This window comes from Amphiura filiformis, chromosome 3, assembly GCF_039555335.1.
Source record: "Amphiura filiformis chromosome 3, Afil_fr2py, whole genome shotgun sequence".
In the NCBI taxonomy this organism is placed as follows: domain Eukaryota; kingdom Metazoa; phylum Echinodermata; class Ophiuroidea; order Amphilepidida; family Amphiuridae; genus Amphiura; species Amphiura filiformis.
The window spans coordinates 54,533,973-54,561,596 of record NC_092630.1 but is presented as its reverse complement, the minus strand read 5'-3'; the positions used below and the strand labels follow the sequence as shown (position 1 = coordinate 54,561,596).

At 34.3% G+C, this 27,624-nt stretch overlaps 3 protein-coding genes across 4 annotated transcripts in view; 2 read left to right on the top strand and 1 right to left on the bottom strand.

The window, feature by feature from the left end:
• Window positions 1-6,612: 6,612 nt before the first annotated feature.
• On the bottom strand, window positions 6,613-14,323 carry LOC140147335 (sodium-coupled monocarboxylate transporter 1-like). Its single transcript, XM_072169113.1, has 12 exons — window positions 13,982-14,323; window positions 13,603-13,668; window positions 12,530-12,581; window positions 12,371-12,438; window positions 11,678-11,832; window positions 10,831-10,965; window positions 10,347-10,476; window positions 9,249-9,337; window positions 8,705-8,877; window positions 7,823-7,890; window positions 7,511-7,597; window positions 6,613-6,831 (listed from the first exon to the last, which is right to left on the bottom strand). The coding sequence occupies exons 1-12, from the start codon at window positions 14,321-14,323 to the stop codon at window positions 6,613-6,615; spliced, it is 1,584 nt and encodes a 527-aa protein (XP_072025214.1).
• Window positions 14,324-15,095: 772 nt separating this feature from the next.
• LOC140147334 (galactosylceramide sulfotransferase-like) lies at window positions 15,096-19,704 on the top strand. Its single transcript, XM_072169112.1, has 2 exons — window positions 15,096-15,172; window positions 18,669-19,704. The coding sequence occupies exons 1-2, from the start codon at window positions 15,096-15,098 to the stop codon at window positions 19,702-19,704; spliced, it is 1,113 nt and encodes a 370-aa protein (XP_072025213.1).
• A 3,676-nt stretch (window positions 19,705-23,380) lies between these two features.
• Window positions 23,381-27,624, top strand: part of LOC140148752 (sodium-coupled monocarboxylate transporter 1-like) — a 45,729-nt gene continuing 41,485 nt past the window's right edge. For both annotated transcript variants that reach the window (XM_072170800.1, XM_072170801.1), the window contains exons 1-4: window positions 23,381-23,770; window positions 25,988-26,125; window positions 26,582-26,647; window positions 27,060-27,111. In XM_072170800.1, the coding sequence (XP_072026901.1) occupies window positions 23,564-23,770; window positions 25,988-26,125; window positions 26,582-26,647; window positions 27,060-27,111 (463 nt within the window). In that variant the 5' untranslated portion in view covers window positions 23,381-23,563. The remainder of the gene's footprint in view (window positions 23,771-25,987; window positions 26,126-26,581; window positions 26,648-27,059; window positions 27,112-27,624) is intronic.

The following is a 27,624-nucleotide window of genomic DNA, read 5'->3' as shown; positions in this document are numbered from 1 at the left end:
TGGACTGAACAGCATATTATGCATAGCTCATTGAACCACAATGGGCCTGTATGGATAATAATTTATTGTTGCTGTCTAAGCAAATCTATCAAGGGGGGGGGGGCATAGTCAATTTTAGTGAAAATCACGTTTTTGGCTATTGACCGGAAGTGGGTGACCTTTGACTGGAAATGATCATGTGACATTTGTGGCACCACCCAATGGTCCTAGTGACTATGGCTCAAAGCATATGGCTACGATGGTTGATTTCAGGTATTTGGTTATATACCGGAAATGACCCCTTAATGACATGTGACCCCAATTCTGTGTACAACTTTTAGAAACTGGTTATAGACCATGGATGTGTGCAAGTGACGTCAAGCTGCTATGTAATATGGGGAAGGAGAAGCATTTTAAGTGAAAAACACGTTTTTGACCATAATGACCTGGACATGACCTTTGAGCCAAACATGTTGAAGTGACATTTGTGGCACCCCCTAATGGTCCTAGTGACCAAATTAGCAAACGCATATGGCTACGATGGCTCATTATATGATTGATATAAGAAAGAACCTGACAGAAAGAGGACCCTAGCCAAACGCTATTTGGCTAAGGTAAATATACCGTTTCTTTTGGGTACCATCTTTGACTCTCTGACATCTTTGACTCCCCGTTCAAACCAACGGGGTTCACTGACCAAAATGGCTACGTCGTTAATGTTAAAACTGTCCACTTCCCGGAAGGTGTTTATAGACAAGTCAAGTGGCAACAACTCAGCTGTCCGTAAAAATCTTGAGGATAGTGTTCAGTTTTGACATTTTGGACCGCGAACTCCGTTGGTTTATATGGTGATATGAGTCAATTAAAGAATCAGTGTGGGTACGAGCAGAACAACCATACCTCAACAGCATCGGGGGCGTTAGAGTTATTCTGGCAGATGGTTGGGATCTGGCCATCAAGCAATTTCCTCGGCGATTGACCTCGGCGATCCACCCAACTGAAGGCAAAGGTTTTGACTGCAACGTCGGTGTTAATATGTAACCAAAAAGTGAGTTTTTCTTGTTGATATGATTTATTTAATCGCCACTTGTTGATTATTGCTATATGGATTGTACAAAATGGGATTATAAGGCGTCATTATACTGAGCAATTCGAGATTCAAAGTTTTATATGGGGTCGCGATTGGTAACAGTTAGTCCAAATCTATGCCAAAGTATTCCTCTCTCAACATAAGGCTTCGATATAAATTTAGATAGAGATTTCATTGACATTCACAACCAACCACCCAACGTATACAAAGAAGTATAGTGTAGACCCTACAAACGCAAGGGGGAAATATAAAATTATAGGCTCCCCAAATGTAGCCACGTACCCTGTATTTAAAAAGTAAAATGATGTTAACACACCCACTTCAAAGTAGTTTTATCTCTAAAAGCCCCGCCGAAAGGAATACGCCCCACCGAGAGGAAATCGCCCCACCGAGAGGAATACGCCCCACTGAGAGGATTACGACATTTGTGCCAATCAAATCTGCATTCTGTTGTCCAGAGTGAACATTTTAAAATCGAAGCTTTCCGAAGATAGCTGCCATTTGCTTATGGATGACACATTTTAGAATTCCGGGTCATCAACGCTTAAATATACATGAAAGACAAGATCAATCGTGGATATGTCTTGTGTATTAGATTGATGTTTACGTTGCCAAGTATCAATTTATCCAAATGACGAACATTTGCACATTTCTTTCATTACTGATATATTGTGAAGTGTTTTAACACTAAAATAGTGTCCGAGGTGTTAGTTAAATATATGTTTAAGAGGACAATATTTTACCTGATGAGCCCATGTTGACATTGACTAAATCCGCCTGGTTAGCTACTTGAAATATCTTGTCCCTCAGTTTGACACCTAGCTTACTGAATAAATACCGATCACTGCACCTGGTTTTCCGATTTTATGATTTAAAATGAACTATTATAGATGCATGCCCAGATATCAGCTTTAATCATGTTAATTGCACGGTGAGATTAAAAAATGCCATTGAAAACGCCAAAATGCAGTCACAAAATTTGTGTACATCATGCACCAAAACAAATGTCAACGTAGTATGCGTATCAAATAAATAAACATTCGCACTGGCTTGCCCGGTCATTGTATGCTTGGCGTTGTGATATGGGATATGTCGTGTCTTCCCTTTTCCAAGCCAAGTACCTACACTTCTATGTTGTTCCTAAGCCATACTTCGGAGGATGTCTGAAGTATGGGTTTATTCGTAACATACGCAAATGTTTAACAGACACGTATAGTTTATTTCCTATTTCTGTATGTTGTAAGATTTGGTATCAAATTAATTTCACAAACAATCTTGCTGTCGGTTTCTTTGTGCTGGAGTTATAAAGCGTTTTAAGGGCTGGGGTATGAGCGACCTTGAAGTACAGGTATCTGGAGAAGGGAAGCAACGAGTTACCCCAAATCACAGCGACAGGTAGTGACTGGGCCGCCGAGTGCTAATATATATTTATTTTGGAAGGTTCGTGTTTGTTTTAAATTTTGGGGCGTTTTTCCAAAATTTCATATTTTTGGCGATATTTCAAAAAGCGACATGCCAAAGACAAATCTTTTGCACATACTTTGTCATTGCTAATACAACTCTTTTCTGCATACCTACGTTACAATTCCTTGTGGTGATTTTGTAATATTATAAATTTTGTGACTGCATTTTTGCGTTTTCGATGCGATTTTAGGCTTACCGTGATTTAACGTTGATATGTGGTCTTGCTCCTTTTATAATTTTACTTTGACCGTCGGCTTTTGTAAATAACAGAATGTAGATTGGCTCTGAATAAGTATCGTAGTCCTCTTGGTGGGGTTTTTCATGATATAATTAGTTTGTATTTGCATGTAACAACCCAAAATCGACCTCTGAATTCGGGGTTGAATACTGTTTCCGGAATACCTGTGGACTCAAACAAGTGCACGAGTGGCGACTATGGTTTTATACTTCCCGCATTCATGATTGCGTCAACGCCTAATAATATACTTCTTTGTATAGGTTGAGTGTAGCTGGTATACAAAAAAATTGGTTACATGTCAATGACCATTAACTTCAGGGATAGATCCTTTGCACGCCTTTCTATCATGCAGTATCTTTACCCACAGACATGTGCCCGTGTCATGTGCCAATATTGCACAACGTTAAAGGTTAATATATATTTTTTGACATGGAGAAGACTGTGTGCTTCTATGGCCGAGTGGTCTAAGGCATTGTGGTTTCTTAGTTGCTGTTCTCAGTGTCGCTTGTTCGAATCCGAGCGTCTGTTTCTTTTTCTTATGCGCTAATTTATTTTTCCAGCGTAGGTCCTAGAAAAACTAATTTATAATTTCTTTTTGTATTATTTATTTATTTATTTATTTATTTATTTATTTATTTATTTATTTATATTTATATTATATATTTATTTAATGATGTTTTGGGGCTCGAGAGAACGGACACATTAATTAATTAATTTATTTATTTATTTATTTATTTATTTATTTATTTATTTATTTATTTATTTATTTATTTATTTATTTATTTATTTGTTTTATTTATTTATTTATTTATTTACTTATTTATTTACTTATTTTATTTTATTTATTTATTTGATGACGTTTTGGGGCTCGAGATTACGGACACATTTATTTATTTATTTATATATTTATTTATTTATTTATTTATTTATTTATTTATTTATTTATTTATTTATTTATTTATTTATTTATTTTTCGATTGATTATTTGATGATTGAGTGAGCAGATTTATCGATTGCTACTTTAGTTGTGGGACTTCTATTAGAGTTTGAATGACATCGTACATTAGTATTGATTTTTCCGTTAAACATTATCAAGAATTAATATCACAGGTTTTATTGCAGATAGGAAGTTGGCTTAGTGATACTATCTGTTGATTCAGAACCGGAAGGTGCCGGGTTCGATTCCCACCTATGTCTATTTTTTTAAGACTTGGAAAATTACTGCAGTAAGTTTATTTGGCGCGCGATCTCAGTTATTCATTTTCTGATGGCTGTGCCTCTTACAGGCACCCTCCCTCTGGAATCCAAACCACGGTTCGCTCATAACACCTCCCTTAAAGCATGACGTCTTAAATATCCTTATTATAACTGTACAGGATAGTATTTACAAAATGTGTGCATCAGATTTGTGCTGTTAAAACACACTAATGACGGATGTAATAACAACCAAAAAACAGTTGACGTCTGACTCATACTATAGATTCTCTTTCCAACATTGGAAGAATTTCAGGATACGACGCATTTTTATCTTCGGTTTTTATTTCTGGTTGCGTTGAAGGCTCCATGGTTTTTACCGGAATTTTGTCGTCCCAAAAATACCCAAAAGTCCCAATATCCTGTAATATAATTTTTTTAAAGCAAACCTTAAAAGCTAAGACTTATAAAAAGCAAACTTAAAAAGCTAAGACTTATATGGTGGCAAACAATATTGTTTTATCCTTGTATTTGCTATATTGTGGCACGAAAATGTTAATAAATTTAACCTTCCAAACTGTTGCTGAACAAATGAAATACAATTTTGAATATTTCGTCAAATCCAAGTTGACACTATATTCATAATTATACAGGTAAATACAATGTAAGAGGATCATTCAAGAAGTTCTACCTCTCACTCTTACAACCTTGGTTCCGTAAATGGTAGCTTTTTAAAATAATATGGCATAATTATAATGATATTGGAATTTCACCTACACTTTGTTACAAGTCTATATTGATAACTTTTCCAGATTTTGGTAGGTGACCTCAGAACCAAAATAAGATTTGATATACCGGAAACGGCAAAAAGTTGTATCACATTTAAATGAAAATATGTGTATATATCCCTGTTATGATTATGCTATAGCAGGTTATAGCTAAAGCAACATCAAATATGTGTCACCAGACATCAATAACAATACATTTTATCTTTAAAAGATTCTATTGTGATCTCATATTCCTTGGGGTACGAATTATACGTTTACCTTTTCTTCTTCCCATGTTCTCCACTTCTTTGGCAAACAAAAACAGCAAGCCGTCGGTAAATGACATATTAACTTATCTTCAACATCTTGTGGATCGCCAACACCTGTAATAGAATACCATCATATTACCAATCATTAACATTCATCCTACGAAGGGGGAGAGTGGTGAACAACGGGTCTGCCACTTCGTAGGGCAAAGGTTGTCACAACGCCCCCTATAGTATTTCATCCGATATATATACTAAAACGAGTGTGTTTACACCCAAATGACTTGAGATAATCGTAGATCCATCATTTGCACTCATTTTAGTGATAACATTATTAACCCACCACATTACCCAGGGATTAAGAGGGGCCATCAAAGTCGACCACTAGGGTGGGTGAAGTCCAACATAGGTTTCTACAGTATAAACCGTGTTCCTTGATATATTTTTGCCTTTGAGAAATATTCTCAGGGATATTGACTCCCAGGTTTTAACTGCAAACTGGTAGTCGAAAAATACATTTCCTTTCATATTTAGGAGAAATGACGGTGAAAATCGCAACATTACGAGGGGAATTTTGTACTTATTTTGGCATCACAAGATAGCGGATTCCATACCTATACAAATAGGGCAGTATATTTTATTACAAATGTGGGGATGCAACTTGCAATAATCGGCCTCTTCTTTCCATTTGTAATCCGTGGTGTTAAAATGGCTCAGAATTACGAGGGTTAACAAATCTAATAATCCTACATCAGTCAGCAACCAACCTCCTTGAAATTTGAAATATGATATTATATATAGGATATTGAAAAACCCTACGCTTAGATCCAAATCATAAAAAGTTCTATACCCAACATGTTCACATAATGACATAACTATGTCGGTCTCAAAAGCAAAAACAATTACTGCGCTCTCGAAATAACACGATATGAAACTATACTGTTAAAAATTTAACAATGCATTTTTTAGACTGATAAGTAATATGTAATTCTCTGAAACAAATTTTTAAAGTACATGCGTACTTACACTAGTACATACACAGATTGCAACCCTCAAAGGGTATTCAAACAATAGTATTACTGACCTGTTATTAGAGTACCCAGAATTCCGAATAGCAGGCACGTAGCAAATGAAATAGACGGATACCAAAGTTTAGATACAGAATAAAGACTTGCAATTGGCGGCCTGAAAAACATTAGAAAGAACGTTGAGCTTCTAAGGTAGAAAATGAACAAATCTTATAAATTGTGGGGTTTAAAGTGCACGATGTCAACCTATAGGGCTCTACACACTCTACAGGTTCAGCGTATTAACCTTAAAACAACATTTAGGGGCAAAGCTCAATATAGAGATCTATGAATCTACGAATGCTCGAGAATATAGTTATATGTTGTGCTCCAGGAGCAACATAGCTTTAGTGCTGCAGGAGCTCTGTAACTTTATTGCGCTGGAGCACTATGGTTTTGATGATACCGTACATTCGAAGCTATTCGATACTAAAATGATGATAAAATAGCAGCCTTCTATATATGTACCTCTGAGGCACTTTCAAATGGTTGCAAAGGTATCATAAAGTCACTTCTGGTGTGTCCAAATAGCTCTAACTAATTTGTTTCATACTGACCATTCTTCTTGTATGCTCTCTGTTGTAGACACGTTGAACCATTCCGTCACAAAGGTATAAACAACTGTGGTGGCATTATACACGTAATCATCATTTGGACATTCATCGATCGTAAGAGATAAGGATTTTGGAGGAGATGGGTAATGAAGAGATCCTATTAAAATCCACATTCCCACTGCAACTGATACGATAAAACCAATCCAAGCGCCCTGCAAAAATATATTCGTAAACTTTCCATTTGTGAAATTGCCATGTGTATTATTTTTAGCATTTTATGGCAATGGTATAGGCATCTGGCTACTGCAATAAACATTTATCAGTATTTTCAGGCAATAATTGAACGCTTCATTTTATAATTGCAAATTCGTCACAGATGTTTTTAATTCTAGAGAAAAATCCAAGAGGAGGTGCTCCAAGTTGACAAGATCAAGACCCCAAATTCGCAATTATGTTGCAGTATTAAGACCCAAGTTCAGCACACGTCACCTCCACGCCCCCTACAGTAGGGGGATAGGCCTATTAATATGAAAAAGGACCATATCTTTAAACATCTATACTTAAATAAAGAAAAAGAAGGGAGGGATGACAAAAGAAAGGTTTGTAGTTTGATCAGCTCGTAATAGGCGGGAAATGTTAGGCTTTTACCACTACGCCGAAAAGTAGACCCACGTTAAGAGTGCTATTATTTGACCTGTCTGTTCTATATTTAAGAAAGTAGACAAAGTATAGGACTTGAATTAATAATTCGTAATGATTCTAGCAAGAAATTTTCAACATAAAATATTTTGATATTAATCCGCAATGTTATAAGGCCCGCCGATTACGAGCTGATCAAAGTATAGATAAACATTATGAAAACAGCAACGTCATATGTTTACCAACGTATACCTTTGATGTAGTTCTTTTAGAAAAGATGCCCAAGCAGAATACGCCTAAGATGGGACTGTTTGTGACTCCGATGATACCCAATAGCGTCTGTATAATAAAGGAAAGGAATTGCTTAGTATGCGATTACATTTAATATTTGAAAATGACTGATACCTAAAGCATGATATTATGATAATATGCATTTTACATAAGCAAGATAAGTAACGGACTTTAAAATTGTTCAATAACTATTATTTACAGTGAAGTGTTTAACTATTATTTACAGTGAAGTATTGACCAATAATTTTTGAATATCATATCAGCACAACTTACTGGAACTAAATCTCCCATAATGCTCATCAGGAATGTCGCACCAATTATTATAACACCAAATAACAGCACTATCGTAACAAGAAAAAATAAATTAAGATAACTATGCAGACTTCGTATCAGCGAATTTATTTATGTATAATTTATGTACAGGTGTCCGTCCGAGATGAAGGTTAAACTGACTAGAGCGATTGCGTCCACGCGTCAGTGCGCAGTCCGTGCATTCATACGGGTGTTCATGCGTACTTATTGTGCGCTATCGTGACGAACATAAGGCGTCTGGAACCGCAACTCTATATTTGGCCACAGGAGGGGGAGGGACACAAAACAAGATATTTAGTAATCTCCGGGTCTTATTTCAAAGTGATATTGTTTGGTGAGGACAATTAGTCGCGTTGCATGAATCACGTGACGCCGTATATTAATGTCCACCGTGCGTTACTCCGTGCGTTTGCATCAAAGATCCATCGCAATCTATTTTTATACCGTCGATCTCACACACATTTCGATGGACAATCTGCACGTATGAACCAGCACGAATGAAGTCAAAATATCACGCTTTACGTTACTTTATTACAATGATTTCTTGCGAACAAATTGGTAATAATAATAGTTAGACTTTCTTTCGTACATTCAATATCCTTGACTTGCTTTAACATATTGTACTGGACAAAAAATGTGACTGGCTAAATAAGCAACTTCGCTCCGTCACCGGAGAATGATTTTGAAGACGAGGCGTACGATCACCGTTTGGAAATCGCAACCTCTCTACTTCGTCGAAAAATTTAAAAAATGAGGTTCGCTAGCGGGCTATAATACCTGGTAATTTTGGCTGTTTTATACCACATTCTTTACAATTTCTGTCCTAATGTATTGTTTACCAACCTAGTCCTTTGTTAATGAGAGTATATGTCGCTTCTGATATATTTGGCCAAAATCCTTTGATAAAATGTTGTCCTGTAACGGCTGTCAAAGCATTCTCCACTGAAGATACTGTGCTGTACTTGTAGAAAAGTATAATCAAAGCCAAAACATTTATTCCTGAATAGGTTTGGACACTGTCAGGTCAGTAAATGTATAGAATTATAAATCATACCTTTTTAGTGTTTTTTAGGATCTTTTACGATCAATAATACTCTAGGATATCAGAAATAGAAATGACTCAACGACATATTATAATGACAGGTAATTTTTATGATTGCCAAACAAGCTTCATTATGAATGTATTATACGAATAATATTATTACGGTCACACATTGATGCTCTGAAAGTGCAAATAATCATTGCCAAACACAAAAAGAGACACAATAATCATGATAATTTAGGCTCGTGCAAGACAAGTGTTTCGTCATGCATGTGTTTGATTACAAACTGCCTACCAGTATCGTACGTTAGGATTCTCAAGAATTATATTATTAATATAAATTACCTTAGTGCTAAGCAGCACAGTCCGGCAATTAACAATCCAGACAATCCTGGAAATCTTTGCATCGTATTGACAATGAAGAACGGCAGAATCTAAATAGAATGAACAAAAGAATAAGGCGCATCAACCAAATGCTGATGTACCATTAAGCGCAGAACTAACAAAATATTGAATCCAACTCCTATCCCGTTGAAACCTAATGTTATTTTAAACCTAAAGCCTAACTTCAAGTCATTGAAGAGTACGTGGTAGAGCTTCTACATTGGTCACATTCTTCGTGTAGTAATTATAGAGTCCCTATCATACATATCGAGGGTGTAGAGCCAGAACTGGGCATGTCCATATTCATAAGAAATAACGTTTTATGATATTCTGCGTCTTTGAATATTTCCGAATAAGCGAAAACTCGTTGAATATTACTGTTGAAACATGGAGCATACACATGTGATAGATACTTCATGCACAGAGACCATAATTATTATTCACTTTTCATGTTTAACTCATGTACCTCTAATAAAGACAACAAAATGTAACTACCCCCCTTAATGAATGACCATTATTCCAAAGTTGGGATATGCATTAAATGTAGAATTTATTTCTGCGCATTATGACACCTCAGTTGCAATGATCCCAATATTGATGCCGCAGCGTTAATTTAAATGAAAGTAATTCAAGATTTGAAAGTTGCAACAAAATCCTATTCCCTTGAGTTCAGTATTCATTGAAGGAAACCTCTTCGGCTATCATTAGATTATTCTTTTGTTTCGCACATTTGACGGGGGTCAAAACATCTGATAATCAATAACATCATTATTCGCACCAGTAGTCATTATGTTTCCAATGCTTTTTTTAAAATAAATTTGGCATACGTCGATAACCCGTTTTGGAATAATGGTCATTTATTGAGAGAGGAAGTTACTTTTTATGTGTTTATTTTAAGTCGACATAACCAGTTCTGGCCCAAAATCTCTGGATGTCAACTAAAAAAAATATGATTGTATTAGATCACATTAATATGCTCGAAATACCGGGAAATAATTTTCACCTCCTGATAATACCTGTAATATTAAATATTTAAACTCACAACTAATAATAACCTACTTCATCTCGAAAAGTGATATCCCCAGCACTGTACGGATCGCAACCTGAATAATATGCAAATATGCACAATCCAGCTAGGCAACAAAGAGATGTCACAATCATGCAACCAATAGCATAAGTGGTTAAGGCTCTGTAAGTAAGTTCGTTAGAAAGTTCGTGAGTAAATCCATTTTAGTAAGTTCGTAAGTAAGTTCGTAAGTAAGTTCGTAAGTAAATTCGAAAGTTCGTAGGTAGTATTTAGAGCACGTCCTCTCTTCTCTTGGCGGTGGGTGTAGGCCTACCCCATATAAAGTACCATCTCGTGGTGTTTATGTGTATGTCCATATCGTTTAATTCACTGCAGGAATGTGTGTTCTCGATTGGATAGTACAGTGTTTTTTACTTTGTATGTCCTCGTTTCGAGGCGCTTACAGGCAGGGGTATAAGTCAGTCAGACAGTATAAGTGGGCGAGTGCACGAATGCCAATAATTCAACAATACTCACAAATTAGCTGTTCTGAAGTCTTTACATGAAAGGTATCTTTGTATTTGATATTGTGAAATAGCTTGAGCAGGAAGCCACCCAACAGCGCCAAAGATGGCGATGTTCCAAAACGTGGCGTATTCCGCGGGATCCCAGCTGAAACTAAAAGCAAAGAATGACACTGATCAGACGATGGTACACGACGTCATTTTAATGCGGCAACAGCCCGGGGCAACAGTCAATATCGGAAGCAAAATTGGACGCAATATGTTTTCGCTAAGCTTTTTTTTTTTGGCTCTATTGGCCCCGTTATAGACAAAAACATTTTCCACTGCAATGTATACATTTCACATGCATGAAAATAAACAATTTTGGATTAAAAATGAACACGTAATTATAGATTTTGAAATCTTATTACGTTCCAATCATAATTTTTGACCATCAAATTTCTAGATTTTATGGCAAGATGGACAATTATTAAGCGAGGTGGACAATTTTGCCATAAAATTGAGAAATTGATCAAAAATTATGATTGAAAAATAATAAGATTCCAAAATACATAATAAAGTGAAAATTGCTACATGGGGTATTGAACTCGGACCTCCTATTCCTGAGTCGAGAGCGGAGTTAGACTAGTAACATAATACACTTTTGGAATTATTTGTCATAGTTTTGTGTTTACATGGTAAACCAATTATGACGTTAAAATTTAGTCAATCTTGACCGCCCCCCTGACATTGATGTATAAGGACAGTACGAACAGTAATAAGGTATTATACATTTAAATTGTAGTTCTTTTAAGTCAGAAGGGAAATGACATATAATTAAGTCTATGGTCTACATAATGTCTTTTCGTATAATGACGCACTTGTCAAATATTATTCTTCCATTGTCTTCAGCGATCCGCCATACCTCTTTGAGGCCACCGACTGTTAAAGCGCCCTCAATAATAGCACAAAATAATCCAGCGAAGACTATAAACATCTGAAAGCAATCGGCCCATAACACAGCTTTCATACCACCCTTAAACAGGAGAAAGAACAAAAGTTATTGTACTGTGTATCCTGTCTTCATTTTCAAAAGGCCACATTCATCATAACATAATTATTAGCATTGGATTAAATATAAAACATACATGGCTGGCATTTACCTGAAATGTGCAGAAAGCCCCCTGTGTACATTTTACACTGTTGCAAAGAGGGAACATTAACAAAGTGTCAAATGTCAAATGTGAAGGCATGATACGTGCGACACACAAATCGATATATTTGAACAGTTACCAAATGAAAATATTGTTGAATTCGATAACTTGTCACTTTTACCTATTTGCCAAAATGAGGTAACATTTTTCCTGTCCAGTGACGTAGTGTGCATATAACTTTCCCCAAAACGTTCTTTAATTAAAACCTGTAATGCTATATAACGATGGTTGAAAAAAGCTGAAGGCATTCAAATAAATGTTGATTAGGAAAGTTCAGGAAATTTGTACCGAATTTAAGGGATTCAGATAGTGAAAATGTTTAAGTAGTCGAATTTTTATAAAGCTTTAAGTTTCTCTTACCAGAGCGGTATAAAACATGCATACTCCACTTAGAATTAAAACGGCCGGAGTCAACTCTATTCCTGTGACTGTAAAATAAACACAATTTGATTACATCAAATAAACTTGCAAGTTATCTGGCTGCAAACCCATTTTAATAATAACAATGAAAATAATAACCTGCTTTGAGTGCGAGGCTAGCAGCAAATGTTGCAACACCAGAATGTAGTATCTGCAAAAACAAAAGTTGATAATTTAACATTACTTTTTGAAGAAAAGGCAATTGTTTAATAATATTTCACATCTACAAGATCAATCGCTTTTGCTACACACAATTTTAATATTTAAAACAAGAGCTTTAAAACAATGAATTTGAACGTAGCCCCTTAGGCAATCAAAGCAACAATATGGCTGTTGTAACGCAGATTGACCTACCATATTTTGAGTTTCAATGTTTCCAAAGGCTCATAACGAATAAATTGTTTTAAAAATAAAGTTTGCTTCACATTTTGTAAAAAATGTAAAGTTATTGGATTATTGGAAAGAAGAGAATGGTAGATGAGTGCGGTGAGAATGAGATGGTTAAATTATTCTTTGTTTACTTGTAAGGTACATAACATAAATATTAGAGGAAACTCAAATTTTCGGCCACAACTATGTCCTTCATCAGAAGACTGCATGGCAACTTAAATTAGGGTTAGGGATCAGTGACCTGTAGACACTTTACTCCCAAACTGCGTAACGTTCTGGTATAAAGGTAACGTGTATCGACCCTCTAGACGAGTCAATGCACATTTAACCTATAGATAAAATTGGAACAGCAATGTTTTTGTTGACGTATTTCTAAAAGACAACATATCAAAAATAAATGAGAAAAAGGGAAATACGGGAAAATGCATATTTGCATAAACAAAAATGCCAGGGCTCAAATTTCAAAATGTGTCGGTTCTCGCTAAAACCCATAAAACGATTTATATTTCTCATTATTAGGAATCAGAAACATGTATAGTTTGAACATCTCCGATGCACAGTTGTAAGTTACCAAAAAGGTATGACTAGACTTGGTGTTGAGGAGACGTTACTGTTACTCCAGTTAAAGGTGTCATGCATCATAGGTTACCTTTTTACGTCCAATATTTATAACTATTCATGATATTTGTATTGAGATCACATATCAAGTCACGATGTCTACTAGAACATAGAACTTTCACAAACATATTTCACCAACCGATTCTTAGTGTAAAACTCCTTACCATGAAGAAATAGCATATAATGACGCCGACGTTTCGAATTGAAGTAGAGAATCGTAGTTCCAGATACTAAACAGGTTTAGAAAAAAATAAGAATAGTTATATTACATGAAAAGCAAATTAGAAGACATTGCTTTGACAAGTGTTTTTTTTTACATTTGGGGTTAAATCTTATGCGCATTACTTTGTTGTCTACTTAGTGGTGGCCAAAAAAGGACAATGTATGTACTGACTTTAAATATGACCTCTAATCTTCTACTAACCAGGGTTAGTCGGTCACATATTACTATAACTAGTACATTGCAATATATATATAAACACAAATGGCATTTTAAAAGAATAACACCCGAGGATTTTGTTGACAATGAAATACTCAACATACCTCATATATGCTTGTTAATCCAAGCCTAAAATATATTGGCAAAAAACAACGGCCTGCAATCCAACAGGTTAACGCCTGTGGTATAACATTCCACCAGAACATCGTCCCTCTGAAATACACGTCGGCAGTAACACCTTGAATGTAGATACCCGTAAAGAGGCTGGCAATTAGAGACATAGCAACAGGAAAGAATCCCATGCTTCGATCAGCCATCAGAAATTCTCCGGATGTTTTTTGACGACCTCCACAGAATGCATAGTAAATACCGATTCCAGACGAAAAGAGTAATACGATGGCAAAAACCACGTAGTCAGCGGTTGAGAACGACGTCTCATTTTCCATCTTTGACAGGTCTGTTAGACAAAGATTTAAATATTCAAGTCATTTGTAATTCACCCGCACAAAAACATTACCTATCCCAGTTACTTTGTTCCCTAGCCAAGAAATTTTCGTTTATATTCAAGCATGATTCATTAGCTAATTCTGTTCATGTATAGATCACCTTACATGGGCTTTACATAGACTATTGCCGAATTTTAGATAACAAGTGTCTAATTTTATATATAGGGCATTAGGTTTAACTGCCTGAACAGAATTGACCATGTCTCATCTCCTTTCTTAACCAAATCGACGGTAATAACTCTTGTAGTGAGGGGTCGACATTTAACCACATATTGCCTCTGTCAAAACTCATTTCCTGGGAACTAAATACCACACAAGGTCATTTTTATGTACCTCATTGACCCGTTTGTGTGATATACTACCTCTAGCTATAATGACAGCCTCGTGATCTGGTCAACTTGACAGATACCAACATCAGGAGGGAATTCGATGTTTGGTCAATTCTCTTCAGATAGTGAAACCTAACGGCCCCCTATCCATATACTATAATCATCAGCTTATTGAACTACTAATATCTTACCTTATAATAGCATTCGTCACGATCCAATGTAGCCTGAAACAAAAATAGTCCCTTAATTCTGAAAATAAATAATAATAAAAGATGTCTAGGTTTGCGTTCTTATCACTGCTAGTGGTTCAAAGGCTAATCACTGTTTGCTATCCTAATTAAATCAGATTTTAGCAATGTCATATATCTTTCGTTTTTATCAAAATGTCTGTAAACACAAAAGATCAAGTCAAGGAGCCGGAACTTAAGGGCTCGGATAGCAACGTTTTCACGTATTGTTTGTAAGACCTGAGGGCACATTAGACATATCGAATTGCATTTTGAATACGAGGAATATATTTTGATATCAAATAGTTTTGATTTTTTGAAATTCACAATATAATACAAATTTTATGACAAATGATTAAAAATGGATATTTTTGAAATGTAACAGTCAGTCCTTGAGGTAAATTGTATAAATCTAATGATACGTTCTTATAGTGTATGTAGCTATGTAGCTGGGATTAAAAACCGTCCATCGTATGAAATTTTTTGATTTTTTTTTTCTACAAATTATCAAAAAATGGATATCTTCAATATGAAAGGTCAAAATTTTCAATTGATGGTCGACTTTTTATCCCAGCTATATAGGGTCTATTGTAACACTTTAAGTATATATCATTAGATTATAAAGTTTACTTCAAGGACTGTTAAAAATCAAAAATATCAAAATTTAATAATTTTGCAATAAAATTTGTAATATATCGCGAATTAAAAAAATAATCAAAATTATTTGGTATCAGAAGGATTCGTATTCAGAATACAATGCTATCAGATTCCTTAATTAGGAAGTCCTAAATACGACTTGACCGAAATAAATCTGTGTTGTTTTTGTAACTAATTATCATTGCCAATATGCGCCATTGACATCAAGCGACAAATAAAACTGAATTCTATAGGAGCAGGATAGTATCAGATAACAAAAGTAAACATTTATCTACAAAAAAACTAGGACATGCTTTATATTGGCACCAATTTATTTCTATCGGCGTTCAATCTACATGGTGTCCTATAAAAAGTGGGTTCCAACGAATGTGGTGATATTTTAAAATGCGTTTTCATCCATCATTCATTGTTTACATGTGAACGAGACATTTTTAGCTATAATTTGCAGAAAACCAGAGCTCATTAATAAAACAGTTTTGAAGATATCATAGCGGATGTTAAAATGTTTAATTATCTTTTCAATAGAGAGTTTTTGGAGACTTACGTTCGTCCGTTTGTGGCGCAAGTTGGATCAAAATTTGATTTTTTTTTTCAATATTGACCAACGGTTTGGGTATTTTAAGGGTATAAAAATAGGTCCTAATTCAAATTCAATTATCCTATAATTTATCATTATTTTTGTATATAATTATATGTATATTGAGATGACACAAATCTGACCTGGGCATAAATTCTGTATATTACAACATTGTAACAGATGGAATAGAATATCAAAGTGTTTTTAATCAGGCAGCTGAATAATTCGTACATAAGCGTTTTTGCGATACCACAAAAAGGACTATGGATGTAAAAAAGTTATACTGGCGGTTTTTAATGCTTGTTATGTCATTTTGGATTCTTTGGGGATTTTATCAGCTTCAAGAATATAGTTCAGCGTCGTCCATTAGAATAAGAACAGCCGATGAACCCGACGTTACTTTGCCAGATATAAAAACTGTAAAAAGGTGACTAAAAGGATTTTCTTGTCGCTATAATTGATTTTGAGAAATTACTAAAAGATTTGTTTTTATTCCTGATATTGAATTGCTTTCTACTATAATTTTTTATTATTTATTTATTTATTTATTTATTTATTTATTTATTTATTTATTTATTTATTTATTTATTTATTTATTTATTTATTCATTTATTTATTTATTTATTTATTTATTTATTTATTTATTTAATTATTTATTTATTTATTTATTTATTTATTTATTTATTTATTTATTTATGTCGGGAAATGTTTTCGATATGATTTCAGAGTACTACAACTTGCTCAAAACAGTAAATTGAAAAAATGGAAAAAATTGGAAGGATAAGTGGCTTATTTGTCTTACTCGCATCATATATCTATATTAATGTATTTGAATGCGTATACATGTATTTACATCGGGATAATGTCATGACAAGCATTATAACCTATGTCTAATACTTGAAGTTGAAGTCACTGAAATGTTAACCCTGTAAGCTCACCAAGGTTGGGCGCATAAGTGTCGGCAATGTGCGACAGTAATTCTTAAATTTAGGTTATGAGTATTATGTTAATATAAAGAGCGCATAATAAGACCCCGTGACATTTTAGGGTCTTTGACAGTGTATGTGTGTATCAGTAGCCTATATTATTTGAACTGAGAGAACGGGTCGTTTGATGAATATTTATCGAATATTTAAAGAAAATTAAAAAAATAATGTAATCATAACTGTGGGTACGTCAAATCTGCAAGTTTTATAAATGTGACACCAAGTATTCACATTGTATGAAGCAATGAATAACATTTACTGTTTTAGTTTTTAAGAGTGTTTTTATGGCGATACCCAATTGAAATATTTGTCTACCATGCAGTATTTTGAATGAATGCACACAATGCACAATAAGGACACTGGATTGAAACTGACTTTAAATTAGTTTAATGTTGATATTTGCCTTTTTTACCATATTTGCGTCTTTTCTTTATGCCAATATTTAAGCCTAACTGTTTCAACTTTATACTGAATAAACAGCTTTAAAACAAATCTGTGAACACCCTAAAGGCACGTGGTAATAACAATACATGTGTGCAAGTGGCGTCACCCTGCTATGTTGTTTGTGGTAGAAGTCACTTGCAAACTTGTCAACACGTATATAACATTAAAGCCAAAATATGTGATTTACATTGACGCCCTCAATTTTTCTCGATGCCCAATGGCGTACCACGTGAAAGAATTATTTTATTAAATCCGGAGATCCCCAGTTTTATTGCGAGTTCACCGATCGAGTGGTGGCTAAACACATCGCGTGCATGTGTATCATTGAATCATTGAATCAGTGACGTATAAACTATATGTATATCGCTATTCGTCTTACGTCTTGACGTATAAACTGTGTGTATATCGCTATTCCTCTTACGTCTTGTCAAGTTGTTTGTTCGTCCTAGCTGCGTGAAGCTACGCCAATATTCGTGATAATAATACGATCGTCGAGCTAATACACGCAGGTTAGGTGCTAGAATGAAATGGCAATTTTCTTCGTTTTACCTCATTTGTTTGGCTCGAAATTAAAACGGGGACAATGAGCATGATAAGAATAGTAAAAACTAACATTTAACTAGGAATCTATTCTTTTTGCAAATCACAATTTTGGCTATAATGTTGGAATGTTTTACACATGATCAATTTTCATACCCTTAAATAATATGATATTTACAAAAGTTTTCTGTAAAACGTTTGTGTTTGCTGGAAATTGCTGAAAGGAAATGGAAGTTCACTATATTTACACGTAGAGTGTGCTCTCATTCAAAAGTACTATGTCTCGTGGACAAAAAGTAAAATTGGGTACCGCTGTAAAATAATTATTAAAAAGAACCGGAAAATGATAATTACTCTGTTAACTAGTACATATAGCATTCATAAAAATTCATTTTAAAAGCTGAAAAGATGAACCTGATTCTGAAATAAAGATGGCAAAAACATAAAGCAATTTTGTGATAATGATACTCTATCCCAAAAATAATAAATTAAATATTATCATTTTGTTCTTCTTTTTTATTACAGTATAACATCATCATGTACCAAGACTCCCAGCATTGTTTTCCTCAAGACTCACAAAGCCGCCAGTTCAACTGTTACTGTGACGCTGCAACGCTATGGTCTTAAGCACAATAAAACCTTTGCTATTCCTCTGTTGGCACCGTATAGCTTCATATTCCATCTGACTAAGCTCTTCACTGCCAACATGACAATGGGCTACCAAGAATCCATGATAGCAAATGGTAAATCGTGGGAAGGTTTTGATATCTTAATGAATCATGCCAGATTAAATCGCCAAGAAATGGATAAAGTCGTCCAAAATGCCTTTTATTTGACAATATTGAGAAATCCAACAACACACTTTGAATCTACGTTTGGATATTTCAAATTTAGTGATTATATTCTACAAATTATCAAAGAAAAAAATGCTACGAATGAAATGACAATATTTTTAAACAAGCCCAAGTTCTTTTACGATAGATTAGCTCATCTGAAACATTTCAGAAACTTCCTATGGAATAGTCAGTCGTTCGATTTGGGCCTCAATCCAAAATTGTTTGAAAACGATGACTATGTGTCAGGAGCGATACAAAGATTAAGTCGCGAGCTTGATCTCGTTATGATAATGGAGTACTTTGATGAATCGCTTATTATGATGAAAAAAGAACTTTGTTTGGATTACGAAGATATCATTTATATGTCATCAAATGCACGCAAAAACACGCAGAAAAGCCAATTAGATTACAGAACACAGGAACAGATAACTGAATGGAATAAAGTAGACACCCTTTTGTACAAACATTTCAATGACACATTATGGTTGAAAATTCTCGATTATGGACCGAACTTTTCTAAGGATCTTGCATTTTTTCGACAACTGAACCAGAATGTAAGAAATGAATGTACGTTTGCGGATTACTCTGTTACATTTCCATCCATAAGATGTGAGGACTTGAAGAGACTTGAGACGGGTTATATAAACATAATTCGAGCGATGACCAAAAAAAGATTTAATTTTACTGAAGATATCACCGGGTTGCCTTTCACTAAACTATATTAAATGGGAATTAAGGATCTACCAATGACTGTATAGTCCCAGCAAACACAAAACGTTTTCGTCATCATTCGCAAAAGGTTATAAAAGGTTATCAGAAAACGTTTAAATGTCGGGTTATATAAAGGGTATATTAAGAGTATAAAACGTTTTCATAACCTTAAAAAACATTTTTTGATAATCTACTGCTCAGGAAACAAAAATGTTTTACAGAAAACGTTTAAATGTCGGGTTATATAAAGGGTATAAAAACGTTTTAATAGCATTCCAAAAATATTCTGGAAAACTTATTGACACAATATTTGGCAAAAATGTTTGCAAAAATAGTTTACAATAACATTTTTGAAAACATTTAAAAATATTGTTGTAGTGTGTTTTCATACAAAACGTTTTAAAACGTTATCATGACCTTTATATAACCCGACATTTTAATGTTATTAAAACGTTTTTGCCTAAACCAAAAGCCAAAATATAACTGTTTTAAAACGTTTTAAAAACGTTTTTGTGTTTGCTGGGGTATTAACAGTGTACTTCTGTAATATTTATAAATGCGCTTTTATAAATACGTGACTCATGGGCACGACATATCAAGACCAGCAAGCGTGACCAAATCCTCATGCATTGACCACTCTACAGAAAAGGATATGAACTCTGTAGCTAAATATCATCAAATTTAAGTGTTAATTGAATAGCAAAATTATTACACATGGTGGGATTCCGAATTTGTAATATGTTATCAAAAACAACATTTTGAAAGTATTTGACGACGGTAAAAAATATTCAACGACGGAAACGTTTATAACATAATCACAAAGTTGAACAAAATAGACAATTTGGCTGCACAGTAGTCTCGTGTTGTTCCGCCTTTGCATTCAAAAATGTATAGGAAGACCCACGGAAGACCAACCGTACTGATTAAATGGTATCAAAACTTTATAACACGAATAAATTCACTTGAATCAGTTCAATTCACATTCAAAAACAATATTATTTTGAGACAGAAATAACCTATATCAGAGGGTAATGAGAAATGGGTTGTTTTTAAGCTTGTCTAACACAAGTTTCCACCTGAATAAATGATAGCCAGTAAAAAAAACATAGTTCCGAAGTTCCCGGGTTCAAATAGTGATGATAAATAATTTAATTTTGCACTGGCCGTCATTAAATGTATTGGGAGTCCCACTACGGATGGATATGGCCGAACAGGGAAAGTGAACAAGACATAATTACTGACAATTAGGGGTGGAGAACTTGTGGAATTATTTGAAGCAAAAAACAAAGCAACGTCGTGTGCAAAATATTAATTTACACGTGAGTTCAACGAAGTGATACAGTTCAATGCTGAGACTAATACTAGTCTCAGGTGCAATGCAGTGTTTACTCTCTCTGGAAATTGGGTGCGCCAAATGAAACATTTTCTTCCTAAATTGGCCCAATTTTGGCTCAGTAATTCCCCAAATTGAATAATTGTAATACAGCATTACAAATTTGTGTGGGCCAAAAATAATTTTCACTGGGCCAAAATTGAGACATACGGCCTCTGAGTAAACACTGGAACTGCAATGTAGAGAAAAGGCAGAACCTGATAATATAAGGCAAAAATTATGTAATTTCAATGATCAGCTAGTTTCCCCTCTGGCATAGCTAGGTTTGATAAAGGTCTATGTTATACAAATAATACTAATATTAACCTGATATTATTATTCTTTTCGCAACGATCTTTGGTGAGGTTGTGAGGACTTGTGACCCACAGTTTGAGTAATTTGCATGTAAAATGAATTGAATTAAACTAAGTATATAAAACGTATCCATTTTGGGAAGGAAATTATGAAAGGAATGCAACTGTATGTTTGACTAGACTTACATATATATATCTCAGTGTAGATTAATAATATGTTAAGTTTTTGGTGAAATGAAAGCGTAACTGGTTATGGTGGACCGAAGATTTCAGTGGAAATTTCGCGCTTTAGACAATTCCCCAAAATATATACTTTCACATTATATTTGTCTTTTGTTTAATACTATACCAGGTGATACTTGTATTATATATACCAGAACCTAGATGGTATCAAAACTGGCTATGCCCGAGGGGGAACTCTAATCAAATTGAAATCTAGCCACGAAAAGGTGTTGTTTTCCATTGGTAGACATAATAACTTGGTACTTCAACATATAACAAATTTCAAAATACAACTTAATACAATTGAAAATGAGTTTGATGTATTAATTGTGTTGAGATTATGATACCAGCTGTCACAATGTAACATCGTACATGGTGCGAATAGAAATGACTATTAATTATTATATTTCATTCAAATATTATTACAATCTGCGCCAGTCATATGAAAATTGCACACATTATTAAAGAATAATCAGCAGGCCTAATATTGGATTTTTCATTAATTTCTATAGTTTAATCCAATAATCATTTAACCAATTAAGTCAAGTATTAACATGTACCCCAGCTAATGTGTTAGATGGGCAATATTCATATTAAAATACTGAATAACCTTGGTTTGTCCATGTGAAAGCAAAAATCAATTCTCAGCAAACACAAAACGTTTTACAGAAAACGCTTAGATATAAAGGGTATAAAAACATTTTAATAACATTCAACAAACATTTTTGAATACTTGATGCAAAACATTCTAAACAGAATGTTATTTAAGTGTTGACATAATAATCTGTAAACAATGTTTGCCCAACATATTTTGCAATAACGTTTTAAAAACGTTTTCATAACCTATATATAACCCGGCATTTAAATGTTATTAAAATAAATAAACGTTTAAAGACCATTTTTGTATTTGCTGGGTTGCTATGATATTTGAAAGAATATGGCAAAACATATTGATGACTTTAAAGGGGGAGTAACAAACACAACCATGTTCAGGCAATTTCAGGAACATACTTAAACCAACCTTATTCAAATGTCAAGACCGGAAGTATAGATTTCCTACTAATTTTACCCAACTTCAAAATCTCTACCAATGTTAGCTAATTAATATAATTATTTTGATACAACAGTAAACACTATTTTAATCTTATATTGGCCAGGACAATGGCATAACCATTATAACATCACTCTAATCACCTTTCAGGTGGCTGTGACGATATCAATCCTCTGTTAACAACTGAAATTAACTGCATCAAAAGTAAAATAACAGTCCTTGATTTCGGTGAAAAGCATGGGAAATCTAAACTTCCAATTCAATGTTATTATTTATTTATTTATTTATCCTATTTATTTTATTTTAACGATCTATAATACGTATCATTATTTTAAAGTCGGTTGCTTGTCAATCCCACTATATATTTCTCACTTCCCTGCTTTAACTTGATGGGATGACTATTTTAGTAACTTGTAATCTAGAAGTAACAATAATTAAAAGATTAATTGATACAATACAAAACAATGTCTAAAAATTACCACTTTAAGTGATCCTGCGTGTCACTTAATAACGTGCCTTAAATGAGCTAATACAGTTGAGATTTAAACAATATATTCCGTTCTGCATGAGCAATTATGACAAAACCACATGGAGTCGTTTGAATAGGTGAGAATATTTTATACACTTTAAAGTGTTTGAACTTTAGTCACGGTACAAACAAACCACTGACTTTAAACCCAGAGGCATGTAATTTAGTAACAATGGGGCCAGATATGCATTCAAGTCAGACACACTAGACGTTGGTGTCAAATTCGGCTCTCGATTGGATTAAATTTCGCAAAGTATTACTTTATACCACAATCACGAAGGTATTGGCTATTTAATCCAGGAAACATTGTTTACCTCGACCAGTATAAGATACTGTATACACCTACTTATTGTTTTTCACCTGTATTTTACAATTTGTTTTCGTCATGACGTCTGTTCCTATATTTTCTGTATATGACTGGGTTGTCTTCAGCCTTGTGATGGCGTTTTCGGCAAGTATTGGAATATATTATGGCTTCATTGGTAGTAAGCAAAAGACAACAACTGAGTATTTGCTTGCAGGTCGTAGTATGGGATACCTGCCTGTTGCAATGTCATTGATAGCCAGTTTCTTCACAGGGATATATATTCAGGTATGAATTCTTGTCGGGTCAGTACAAGAACGTCGGCATTTTTTGCGAAATTGAGTTATTTAAAGCCATATTATAACATTTACTGAGGAGGACGCCCTCAATATTTTTCAAAATTATGTTTTTACACGATTATATTGTACTTTATTAAACCAACATAGCCTGCAAAAATCAAGACCCTAGGTGCTGTAGTTTTGTCAAAACCCGAGATTTTGAATAAAACCCAGGAATAAATACGATGGAAATATTAGTCGAACGCATACGCGATGTGTATATCACAGTACGTACATGGCTTGCGGGACGGTGATCTACACAACAAAGGATCGTACCGTAACATGACCAAATGAGTGATACGTATTGGTGACATCGGCGCTGGTAGCAAATTCCAATTTTCTTTGTTTGCCTTAGTTATTCGGCTAAAAATTAAAAGGGATATATCTGACAGTAAAAGCTAACATTTTATAGCAAAGAAAATAATACTAATCTAGTTTGTATGAAAATGTTGTAATATGGCTTTAATGGATTGCGAAATTGGGAGGGGCATATTTAAGCTGTATATTTTAAGTCTGAAACTTAATTGATGTAGTAAATGTAGTAAATGCAGTATGTGACAGATGCGTCCTGCATGCTCTTTCCATTATTAAAGCCATATTATAACATTTTCAAACAAAATAGATTAGCATTTCTTTGCCATAAAATGTTAGCTTTTACTGTCAGATATATCCCTTTTATTTTTGAGCCGAACAACTACGGCAAAGCAAAGAAAATTGAATTTACTACCAGCGCACATGTCGCCAATATGTACCATTCCTTCGGTCATGTTATGGTACGACCCTTTGTTGTGTATATCACCGTCCCGCACGCCGTGTACGTACTGTGTGTTATGAACATCGTGTATGCGTTCGACTAATAATTCCATCGTAATAATAAAGCCCCGGTTCCGTCGTTTTATTCAAAATCTCGGATTTTGACAAAGGTACAGCACCCAGAGTCTTGATTTTTGCAGGGTATATTGGTTTAATAAAGTACAATTTAATCGTGTAAAAAAAAAGAATTTGAAACATTCAGTGAGGGCGTCCTCCTCAGCAAATGTTATAATATGGCTTTAAGTGATAACTTAACGTTTTAAACTTAAATAGTGGTTTAGAATAATTATGAGGAAATTAACATTTTTTCTTAAATTCACAACCCTTAACCTTTACCTACTCGTTGCATCCATCTGTAAATAGACGAAACCCCAATTACGTTCTTACACTACTCATGCTATTGGTGTTTTGTCTACGAATGGAAAGAACCGATCTAGGTAAGGTTCTGGTATATACAAGTAGATATTTACTGGTGGATACGACATTCTTACACTACCCATGCTATTGGTGTTTTGTTTTGCTTTGAGTTCAGCGCAAGAACGTCACTCAGACACTACGTTCTTACTCTACCCATGCTATTGGTGTTTTACTTTGAGCTCAGTGCAAGAACGTCGTATTTGGCAGATATTACGTTCTTGCACTATCCATGCTTTTGTTGTTTTGCTTTGAGCTCAGCGCAAGAACGTCTTATGTGACAGATACTACGTTCGTGCACTACCCATGCTATTGGTGTTTTGCTTTGAGCTCAGCGAAAGAACGTCATATGTGGCGGATACGACAAACACATTCTTTTCGAGTCTTGGAATGAATTTTCATATTGTTTTGATTCAAGAACGGAGAATCATTTAATTTTCGAAATTAAAAAATAAATACATAAATGTTTAGAAACGAAAATACAAGGTATTTAGGGATCGGATAGCAACGTTTGCACAGTATTTTTTTCTGAGACATGTGAGCACATCAGACATATCGAATTGCATTATGAATACAAGGGATGTCCTTCTAATATCAAGTAATTTAGATTTTTTGAATTTCGCGATATAATACAAATTTTATGGCATATTATTAAAAATGTATTTTTTTTTTAGTCCTCGCAAATTTTGGGCCGTAAAAATGTAGATATTCCTTTTGTCTAAATGAGCACATACCATCTGACCTCAAGTTTTAAAGTCAACTTCCTTAACTTGTTAGTGAGTGACAAAAGGCTAGAATAAAAATATTGTTCACACCTAGGAGGCTAACACTTCAAAATAACCATGTCATCAGAAAGCGTAAACGACACCGAAAACAGAAACCGAAAAAATAAAAAGACCCTAAGTTTAGGACCTACTGTCATATTTCACTTTCACCACAGGGCCAGACTGCTGATGTTTACTTTCGGACTGGATGTTTGGCAATATGGGTAGGATTATCCAGTGTAATAGGGGCGTGGATAGGAGCAAGGTGTTTCCTTCCTATCTACTATAGATTCCAGTTCATAAGCATTTATGAGGTACGTATTATGCTGTTATAAAAAATAGAAAAAGTTATGAAAGAACTACATGACACTGCTGTGTTTTAGCAAATACGAATATCTATGCCTGTGACCCCTTCCCTTGCCCACTACAAACCAAGATGTAGTCAGTGTACCAATAATCTCAATAATTCGACACTCGAATATGATCACCAAGTTTGATGATGATGATGATGATGAAGAAGAAGAAGAAGAAGAAGAAGAAGAAGAAGTAGAAGAAGAAGACGAAGAAGAAGAAACGATCTCAACAGAACAAAATTACAGGTCTAAAATATTAGAGCTATATAGACAACATAAACTTTCTTTTGATGCCAATGTGATATGATAAAGTAGAGAACGAAGCTTTTGATCTGGTTATAAACTTTTAATGACAATAACCTATAATGTAATAAGAATGTTAAAATTAATCATAATTTTGTGTGTGTGTTTTACAAGTATTTAGAATTACGTTTCAACCCATTTACCAGAAATCTCGGTCTCGCCGTTTGCTACCTTTATTATGTAAGTATTCGATATATTAGGGACCGTTCACAAACACTTGTTAGGGGAGGGCTGATGCTTCATCGCAACAATTCTTCGCCCCCCCTTTCAGATCTCAAACATTGCAGGCCTACCCCTTTTTGACATGAAAATTATGGATCAACCCCATAGAAAAGCATATAAACTCAATTTTCCTGGGAAAATTTGTGGTAAATTTGTTCAGCCCCCCCCTCATGGTCAAAACTTTTAAGGGTCCCTTAACAAGTGTTTGTGAACGGTCCCTTACACATTCTCAATCAATTTTACTTTTATGTTAGGTCTTGAATGTCTAAGGGTTTTTACATTTTCTATAATATTAACACGGTAGATGACGATAATATAAACGCGCAAATTGACAATTTTGTAAAGTGAATTCAACATTTTTTTCTTATAGATATTGCATTCGGGTGTGGCTACCTACGCTGCGAGTTTAGCCTTGACAACAGGTCAGTAATGTTGTGCTATGGTCTATGGTTATACATTTCTAAATACCTGGCGTTTTCAATTGTCATGCTATTTTTTTCATTCCAGTTTTTAATGTTGTTTGTGCAATAATATCACTTATATTTCTTACACTGATATGTGTAAAAAAAGTAATTTAATGTTGTTCAAATTGTAAATCACATGCAATTTGGTCTTATGTCGTGATTTTGTGAATTTAATAAACTAAATGCACAAACTCTAACTATTTTCAACATCATTTTATCCCATTGGATGTAGTATCTTTTGGAATAAAAATAGTTTACTTTTATATTTATTATTTTCATCTTCGCGCGTGGGAGGTTAAAAAAAAAATATTTCCAATTATTTTTTTTAAGATAACCAAAAAATTGTTATAACTATTATTGTAGCACAATGTTATTACATTGGCAAGGTTACTGCTACTCTTAGGAATATCTTCAAATGAATTCTACACAAAGCAGCCTTTTTGGAACCAAACTCTTCAAATACAATAAAAT